Raw genomic sequence first — 9,527 nt, forward strand, 5'->3', positions numbered from 1 at the left:
ACGAAGACTGGGTAATTGTTACTTCTGAAGTTGGCTGAATCACTTCTGCCAGCGTTCCAGCCTTGTTCCTAGCTGCAGAACGGGAGTGCTTTTTGAATCTGTTAAAAATAAACGTGTGTGTGTGTGTGTGTGTGTGTGTGTGTGTGTGTGTGTGTGTCACTCTGCTGTTTACTAAGAACCATGCTTCTCCTCTGAGCATCAAGCGCAACTGTTGCTCTCAGGCTGGATCCAGGAAAGGGACACTACTTGCTGCAGTCAGGCTTCTGCTCAGCAGCCCTATCCTTCTTAGGAACCGACCTGGCCCTCGCTGCCCCAGGTGGCCCTAAGGGCTCACTGAAAACCAGGCTGTGGCTAGCTAAGCCACACCCCACTCAGAGCCTGTGACTCTTGTCCTGGATTGTGCAGAACAATGAGCCCCTTAGCCCTGGACATTCTGCCTATCCGCTTTCCAGAGCAAAGTTGGGACTATCTGGAGATCTCACCTGTGTGCAGGACTGAGGTCCCGCTTCTTCTGTAGAACAGAGCTCAGTGAAGAATCGGCCTTGCTGGCCAGAGGCTCAGGCTGGGCTACTGTGTTTCTGAGAAAGAAGCAGGAGGAAAAAGAGGGAGAGAAGGAAGTAGAGAAGGACTCACAACTAGGTTGGAGGGACCTATAGTCACACTGAGGTACAGAGGTGGATGGCTTTGGATACAAGCAGCAGACCAAGTAGAATTTCCTGGTGTTGGAGGTATGGACAGTACTGGTTCTCATCATGAGACAGACAGGGCTGAGCAATAGGAAGGTCAATCTGTGCAGGGGCCCTGTGGCAGGTTTGGGAGGGACAGCACTGGGGACAGCTGACCTGAGAAGCAAGAGGAAGCCCTGGGTTTGAGAGCTTTAGTGAGATGGGAACAGGTATGTCCCCCACCCTCCTTTCCCCTAAGTACTGTCCCTACAGTCACGAGAGCCCATTCACCCCTTCTGCCTGCCCTGTGCTGTCTCTGCACCCACTCCTTCTGTAGCAGCCGTGGCGCCAGCTGGAGCCCGTGGGGAAACAGGAGAAAAAGTGGGAACAGCCGGCCTTGGAGAGAGTGTCTAAACACGGACTATTTGGGGACTGTCTTTTATTTTTAGTTTGAAACTTATCCACCCTCCAGTATTGTAAAAACAAGAGCCAGGAACCCACCACTCACTGTCACTCAGGAAAGAGCCCCTTAGACCTCAGTTGGAGCAGGTGGAGAGGACCTGGTATCTGGCTGCCTATGAGGCCCTCCGCAGGGCGTGGCTGGAGGTGTCCTTAGGACCTATATCTGCAGAGAGTAGCTGTTTCCAACAGGCGTCAGAGATTTGTTGGAGGACATCAGCCACTCTGCTTCGATTCTCCTGAAGATGTCCATGTGTCATTAGTGCCAATTAGGGGGGGATGTGTTTGCCCCAGGGCATGGGCTGGTAGGAGGGCCACCAAGACAATTCAATTCCCCACCAGACAAATGTGATTAGGTGCAGCCTGGCCCAACCCCACTGGACAGGCATAAATGGCCCAGTGGGGTTGGGGTGCTCATCCCAGCCATGCAAGCTCATCTCAGTCACCAGCCTTGTTGGAGCAGCCTCCCAAGCCCCAGCGTCCGTGAGGTGGCTTCCATGTACGGCACTGCTGTGGCCATCTTCCTGGTCATCCTGGTGGCCGCACTGCGGGGCTCGGAGCCTCCAGAGAGCCCCTTCCCCTACCACATCCCCCTGGACCCCGAAGGGATTTTAGAGCTCTCATGGAACGTCAGCTATGTCCAGGAGGTCATCCACTTCCAGCTCCAGGTGCAAGGGCTGAGGGCTGGGGTCCTGTTTGGAATGTCGGATCGAGGAGAGATGGAGAACGCAGATCTCATCATGCTCTGGACTGATGGGGACAGGGCCTACTTTGCGGTGAGTCCTCTGCCATCTTTCTGTCTTGTCCTCATGTCCATACCACCCCCCCAAGCTGGCTAGCTTCATACAGCCCTGCTCTACAGTCAGCAAAGAAAGCTTGCCTACTGCTTCTGTGTTTGATGTCACGAATCTGAATTAAGCCCTTCAGCGTCATAAGGACACTCACTAGAGAATGGAACAGTAAGTAGGCTCTTCTTGAAATCCTTGGCTACACCCCCAAATAATGCTTGCAGCAATCCTAAGGACAGTAAGGGCATATGGAGGACCCACATGCCATGAGTCCCCACTCACCCACACACACACATGAGTAGAGACCCTGCATATCCTCCAGTTTTACAAATAGCAACTCCATGCCACACTACCAGTACATGTGCACCTGTTGTGGGCCAGGTGGCATATGGCTGAATAGAGCAGGCAGTATGCACACCAGCTTGGGACACAGCAACACGCCTTCTGTGCTATACTCAATGATGGTAAAGGTAGACACAGATACCACTGCAACCTGGGTGTGGGACAACCCCATCCTCACCACACAAGCTGAGCCCACGCCAACAGAATGCCTCTGGTTCCTTCTGTTCAAAAGCTACCTGAACATCTGCATGCTAGGGTAGCAAACAGGAAATCTCCTACAGACTGGAGCATCCTTCAGGGCCCTTACAAGCTACAGGGATCAGTAGACGGAGGATAGATACCCACACATATCCTCTGTGGTTCTACTCTTTGTCCTCCTACCTCTGCAGAGGGATGGACCATCAGGGCCTCTTTGGGATAGAATCTAACTTTACATCTACAAGTGAAGAGATGGTTTCCTTATCCCATCAGAAGGCTTCTTCTTTCACACCAGGCTAGCCTCAGCTTTGTGTTAATCCTCCTGCCTCAGCTTCCCCAGTGTTGGGATTATAGGTGTAGGCTACTAAACCTGACTAGGAGATGCTCTCTTGAGCTGAGCATGGCAGCAGCCACTCTCCCTGTTTCACAGTGAGGCCAGGCATTGGCTCAGAACTGTCAGGCAGAGTGACAGAGCAGAGCTGGCTGTACAGTGGCTCTGGAGTCAGTCTGTCTGAGGTGTGTGGGAGACAGAAGAGCCTTGTTGGGCCCAGAGGGGCTGACATTCCTTTCCCTCTTCGGGGTGCAGCTTTTTCAAGCTGCAGCTTCCACCAAGGGGGCCTTTTCCACCCCTGGCAGGTTTGTTTGCACAATGAATTCCTTTGAACACAGACATCAGAAACGGAGTTCTTTGGGCAGCAGTATGCTCAGGTCCGCACTGTAGCTTCCCAGCAGCAATGCCAACTGCCTGGCTGGTCCTGCTGTGAGTCAGCAGCAACCCCAGCAGGAGCCCCACCATGAGGCTGTCCCTAGAGGAAATGTTGCTAATTTCTTGCAGGCTTTGCTTTCCTAAGCTGTGATAGCCCTGGAGGTAGGACTAAGTAGAAACAGCCCCAACAGTCCTCACAACAGAGGCCTGTGATGGTCATAAACTTACTCACTTGGTAGATGCCACCCTAGCCTGCTTCCCTTACCCTGGCTTAGAGCCCTGCAGGGGAAGGCAGGGAGACCTGGATCTCAGCTCTAGGAACTATTCTGGGGAAATGCCCATGCTTGCTGCCAGTGCAGCTGAGGCAGCCTCCCCAACCCAGACCTCAGTTTAATCTCTCCAGGAAAGGCTAGCCTAGAGTAAGAGATTCCTAGGGTACAGTATTGAAGGCAGCGTTTGCTCTCAATTTTATGCAAGCATGGGGCACATGGTGGCACTCACCTGGGTGAGTGAGTGCCACCTTAAATGCTACCCTGCCTATCCCCACTCTGGCTCCGTCATCATCTGTGTAGGTCCAAGGCTCTAGTCTCAAATGTCTAATCCTAGTGTGCAGTCCTGTCAGAAGCCATGTTCACCTTAACAATGCAGTCCACTTCTCCAGGTCTCACTCTAAGCTCTGCTATATGGCTAACTGTCTCTGGGCATCTCAGACACCCAGCTTACATGTGGTAGGTTGAAAGGAAGCTGATTGGGGGTACAGCTTTAGGTAGGATAGGTAACAGAATGGGGTCTAAATATGGGGGGGGGCTAGAAAACTTAGTTCAAGGGAGGCCTGATCCCCTTACATACACTGGGCCCTGGGTTTGATCCCAACACTGAAAAAGAATGAGACAGATAAAATCCAACAGGAGCAACGATCAGCAGCTTCCTAGCCCAGCTGGGTGTTCTGTGGAACTGGTGACTCACTAGGGGTAGTGGTTATGATCTAGAGATGTGTGCTCCACCTGGGTGGGGGCTCCTTCCTGCTCAGACACTGAGCCTGTCTCTGTAGGATGCCTGGAGTGACCGGAAAGGGCAGATCCATCTGGATTCCCAGCAAGACTACCAGCTGCTCCAGGCACAGAGGACTCGGGATGGCCTGTCCCTGCTCTTCAAGAGGCCCTTTGTCACCTGCGACCCCAAGGATTATGTCATTGAGGTAGGCTGTCCAGGGCAACAGCTGTTTTCCTGAACTGTCCCTGCATTCTAAAGTCCCAGGCCAAGGCCCCTCCCTCCATGGAAGCCATGGGTAGAGTGTGTATGTGCGCTCGCGAGAGCACACACACACACACACAGGAGAGAGAGAGAGAGAGAGAGAGCTGATAGATGGAAGCTGTTTTAGAAAGAGGCTCTAGGTATGTAGCAGCATGAGGCTCCAGAAAAGCTCCCTGCAGACATGTAGCCAGTGTTCTTTCCAGATGTGACTGTCGTTGTGGAACCCTCTTGCCCTGGGATGTATATCTATCCCACTTCCATCAGTCTGTCATGTATGAAGACCAGCACACCTGGATTTTCACCCTGCCCAGTTGCTGACTTGCTTTGAGGCTTCAGGCTGGTCTCTTTCTCCTCCAAACCTCAGTCTACTTGTCTATAAAATAAGGCTGGGAGCTACTGGATCCCAGCTATGGAAGATCTATGGTATACTTCATAGCTGTAACATAGTTGCCAAACACTTGGGCTCCTTAACCACTCCCTTTAGGAAAAGACAGTCCATCTTGCCCCTGATGGAACCCTTACATTCTTGTTTTCTTAGTTAATCTTTCCTGACAGTACAGACAGGGGCTGGCAGTTTGTGGTAGTGGCTGAGAGACAGAGTTGAGAGGCTGGTGCCCTGGGAAGAAACTGATTTACTCACAGTCCCCCAAGAGGCGCGACCACAGCATATAGGAAGCACCAGGCTCAGTCACTAGGTAGACTCGAGAATAGAACCTTGGCAATGGTCTTCACTGGCCTCATAGGGCAAAGACTAGGAGGGTCCTGGGAAGCAGCAGGCGGAGGAATTCTGACTCGTCTGGGTTTCAGGGTGCTCTCTGCTTACCAATTCTGGCTCTGAGGCAATTTAGGGCAGAGGAGATGGTGGCTTGGAGTGGAAAAGTTATATAGAAGGTGGGTGGTGTTGGGTTCAGCTGGACTACAGGATTTTGAAGGTGGGTTCCACTCACCCTAAGAATGGATCTCAGAGAGATGGTAAATGACTGGCCAGTTGCTTAGATCTGGGACTGATTAATGGATGTCAAACAAATCTAGAGTTCAAGAAAACAAATGAGAATTTTTGCCAAAGAGGCAATAGAATAACCTAGGAGCTCATGACACAAAGAAGCTAGGGTAGGGCCATTGGAAATGAGTCATCTAAGTCCCCACCCTCCTGGAGACAAGGCACTCAGAGAACCTTCCAGAATGCACCACAGGGCAGGCCGATGTTTGCATGTTCTGGGGCCAGAGATTTCTGCATAGAACTGCAAGATGTCTTTCCCAAGAGCAGCCCCTACCAACCAGAGCACATTGGCTGTCCACCATGAACGTACATCCTTGCCTACCCACCCAGGAAGGAGCTGCTGGCATTTCCAGCAAAGTATCCACCCAGAGTTGGCCGCCTCCATCCATGGCAACCTGTGAGGACACCAGCCCATCTCTGTGGTCTGGCTGGGCCCTTATCACAGCAATGACCTGTAGGCTTCTACGTGTCCAGCTACTGGGGGTGGGGGAAACTCAAACACTGCTCCCTGTCAGAGTCAGGGTTCCCCAGATTGGTTTCTAGGATCCCTAGGTGGTCGCTGACTCCTCAGTTGTGAGCCAACCAATACCTTTCCCCTGCCTCCAGTGACCTTGGGGTTCATAGAAGTAAGAGTCCCAGCCTGCCTTACAGCAGGGCCCAGTAGTTGGATCTAGGAATGGATGCTAGGCAAATGCACAGAGTGTGTGAGAAAGAAAAAAAAAAGTGCTTAACCGGTGAGGACAGGATTTCAGAAGCAGCCTGGGGCCAGGAAGAGAGCGTCATGGTCTTCTCATTTGCTGAGCGGACAGCGAGGAGCTTCACTTGGTAGGAGTGCATGGTCACGTGACATGATTCTCTTCACTCACCATTGAACCTATGCTGGCTCTGAGCAGGCAATCAACTGGTTCTGTCTGGCTACAGGATGACACTGTCCATCTAGTGTATGGGATCTTGGAAGAGCCATTTCAGTCGCTGGAGGCCATCAACACCTCAGGCCTGCATACAGGGCTGCAGCGGGTGCAGCTTCTGAAGTCTGAGGTCCCCACTCCATCCATGCCTGAGGATGTACAAACCATGGATATCCGGGCTCCTGACATCCTCATCCCCGACAATGAGACCACGTACTGGTGCTATATCACTGAGCTACCCCCACACTTCCCCCGACACCACATCATCATGGTAAACGGGGGTAGAGCTCTGCTTTCCACCTGGGTCCCAGAGTTGCATGAATCTGAGGTGCAACCCTGACTCCTTTAGAAGTAGCACATATGTACTAGTCCCCTGTGCCCCACCCTGCCCCTGCTCACCATCTGCCTCAAGGCCCCTGAGATGAATATTTCCTGTCTTACCTGCCTGGAGCAAAGCAGTTTTTATTTATTTATTTTTTTCTTCTGCAATTGCCCTTGAGGTTAGAATTACTGTCAATCTTTCTGTCCACCTCCTTTCATTTAAAAGTAGCTCAATTCAATTGCTCCAAAGCTGCAACTAGGGACTTCATCACGGAAGTCACAAATACTGTCCCTGTTACAGAAGAGGAAGAATAGCCCAGAAACGTCATGTGAATGCCCATGGTCACACAGCAAAGAGTAGCCTGGTTGTATAGTTGTCCTTGAGGCCCAATTTTGTCTCCCAGTGGAGCTTCAGTGGCCCACAATTGCCCATCTGCACAAAGGCAGCTGCCTTCCTAGCTCCATCTTATCAGGAATACTCCATGTAGGTCCCTGCTGTCTTCCCCGGAGCTCTTTGCTGGTTCTGTTACCTCCTGGCTCTGAACTGGAAACCCTGAAGTACCTGAAGTTAGTTGTCTTAATTACCCTTCTCACTTACAGCAGGGCAGTTAAGGACCAGCTAGTCCAGCCAAGTGGGAGGGTTGGGCAGGCACTGGGCTTCCAGTTCAGGGTGGTCTGTTCCTTTGCAGTATGAGGCCATTGTCACTGAGGGCAATGAGGCCCTGGTGCACCACATGGAGGTCTTCCAATGTGCAGCTGAGTCTGAGGACTTCCCCAAGTTCAACGGACCCTGTGACTCCAAAATGAAGCCTGACCGACTCAACTACTGTCGGCACGTGCTGGCAGCATGGGCCCTGGGTGCCAAGGTGTGTACATACTGCTATATGCCTGCTCTAGTTTGTTTTCTGGTGTGATAAATACCCCCGCCCAAATCAACTTGGAGGAAGAAAAGATTTATTTGGCGTACATTTTCAGATCACAGTCCATCACTAAGGGAAATAAAGACAGGAACTCAAGGCAGGCCTGCTTAATATATCACATCACCTCTGACCAAGGAACTCACAGCCAGGGAAGAACAGCAGCAATCATGGGGGATGGCTGTTCACTAGTTGGTTTGCAGGCCATCTTATACTCAGTGTTCTTACATAGCCCAGAGAATGGTGCTGCCCACAGTTGCTTTGGCCCTCCTAAATCAGTTAAGAATCAAAACAAACCTCATAGATGAGCCGGCAGGCCAATCTGACAGAGGTAACTCCACAGCTGAGGTTGTCTCTGCTGAGTCTAGACTTTGTCAATTCGACAGTTTAAAGTTAATTAGGACACCATTGCACCATCCCCCCCACCCCCCACCCCCGGCCTCCTCAGGATTCTAACTCCCTGCACCCAGCTCCACAAAACTGCATCCTAAAATGATCCAGGAGAGAGATGGGAAGGAGGCACGCCAGGCACCAGCAGAGTGCAGGTTTCAAGCAGCCCCAGTCACCTCTAGGATGCCTGTGCTTTTAACTTTTGGGGGCCACAAAAGTCCCTTGCAAGCCAGGCAGTGGTGGCGCACACCTTTAATCCCAGCACTCGGGAGGCAGAGGCAGGCGGATTTCTGATTTCGAGACCAGCCTGGTCTACAGAGTAAGTTCCAGGATAGCCAGGGCTACACAGAGAAACCCTGTCTCAAAAAAAAGTTCCTTGCAGCCTTCTATGAAAATTCACATGATCACGAGTGTGCACTGCTCATCACTGGATCAGCACTTGCAAGGATCTGGGTTCTGTACATAGCATGATCCAGGGCTGCCTGTGGCTGGACAAGATGTCAACAGATGATGCCCAATAGTCTCATCAATCTCCTTCTAGGTCCAGGTCAGAGGATGTTGAGGGCAGAATTGGAAGGTCTGGGAGAGAGGCTCAGCTGTTTGGTGCCCTCCTGATAGAACCTTCCTTGTGCGATAGCAAGGTCTACTTAACCCCAGGAGAGAATCCTTCTAACCTGGCCACTTGCTGAGCTTCTCTGCTCAGGCCCCTGCTGCTGGCCAGGTTTGTCCCAGAGCCCTGAAGGACTCCTGTCTAATACTCCTATCCTACACAGGCATTTTACTACCCAAAAGAAGCTGGTGTCCTCTTTGGGGGCCCAGGGTCCTCCCGGTTTCTCCGACTGGAAGTTCATTACCACAACCCACGGAAGATACAAGGTAGGAGTGTTAAGAGCACATCTCCTGACTCTGCTTCAGTCTCTCGGATGCTTGGGTGCAGCCTAGCCTGTTGAGGCACAGAGGAAACAGGACCTGTGTGCAGGCCAGGGACAAACCCAGGCCTTTACTCTGTATCTATTTATTGTACTCAGCATCCTAATGAGTTCTCAGCCTGGGGTTCTGGGTGTCCCCCTCAAGCTAGTGCTGTAATTATTTAGTGATGTCTGCCGTGGACCCTGGGGCAGGGCTTGGTGCTGTGCTTTTGCACATCTGAACACTCCGTGGAGAGAGAACTTCACAAGTTCCCTAGGACAGACAGGATGTCATCTACCTCTTCCCAGGGCACCACAGCAGGCTTTAGATCCAGAAGGCCAAGGGTCCTGCCTGCAGCCAGCCAGTCAGGCACTGAGTGCTCCGGACATGCTCTTTGCTCAGCGTGTGTCATGTGTCATGACACATGTGTGTCATGTGATGGCCCAAGCTGTCCAGTTAGAGGCCAGGGCCACACTTGCCCACCTGCTTTTGTTCCCCCATCTGGCACAGAACTGGAGGAAAGTAGTGGGTGGCTGGCTGGGCCTGAGAATACTGTTAGACAAAGGAATCTCAAGGGACATAAGACACATCCATGCTGCAAAATGCTTCTAGAACTTCTAGAAGAGAGACAAGGTGTGTGTGTGTGTGTGTGTGTGTGTGTGTGTGTGTG

The 9,527-nt window shown here is 51.8% G+C and overlaps 1 protein-coding gene across 1 annotated transcript in view; it reads left to right on the forward strand.

The window, feature by feature from the left end:
- The first annotated feature begins 1,519 nt into the window (after positions 1–1,519).
- The window catches only part of Dbh (dopamine beta-hydroxylase), a 17,898-nt gene continuing 9,890 nt past the window's right edge, over positions 1,520–9,527 (forward strand). Inside the window, exons 1-5 of the mRNA XM_021156707.1 lie at positions 1,520–1,900; positions 4,210–4,356; positions 6,334–6,591; positions 7,331–7,507; positions 8,722–8,824. Of these exons, the coding sequence (XP_021012366.1) occupies positions 1,550–1,900; positions 4,210–4,356; positions 6,334–6,591; positions 7,331–7,507; positions 8,722–8,824 (1,036 nt within the window). The 5' untranslated portion in view covers positions 1,520–1,549. The remainder of the gene's footprint in view (positions 1,901–4,209; positions 4,357–6,333; positions 6,592–7,330; positions 7,508–8,721; positions 8,825–9,527) is intronic.

This window comes from Mus caroli, chromosome 2 (assembly GCF_900094665.2).
Source record: "Mus caroli chromosome 2, CAROLI_EIJ_v1.1, whole genome shotgun sequence".
NCBI classification, from domain to species: domain Eukaryota; kingdom Metazoa; phylum Chordata; class Mammalia; order Rodentia; family Muridae; genus Mus; species Mus caroli.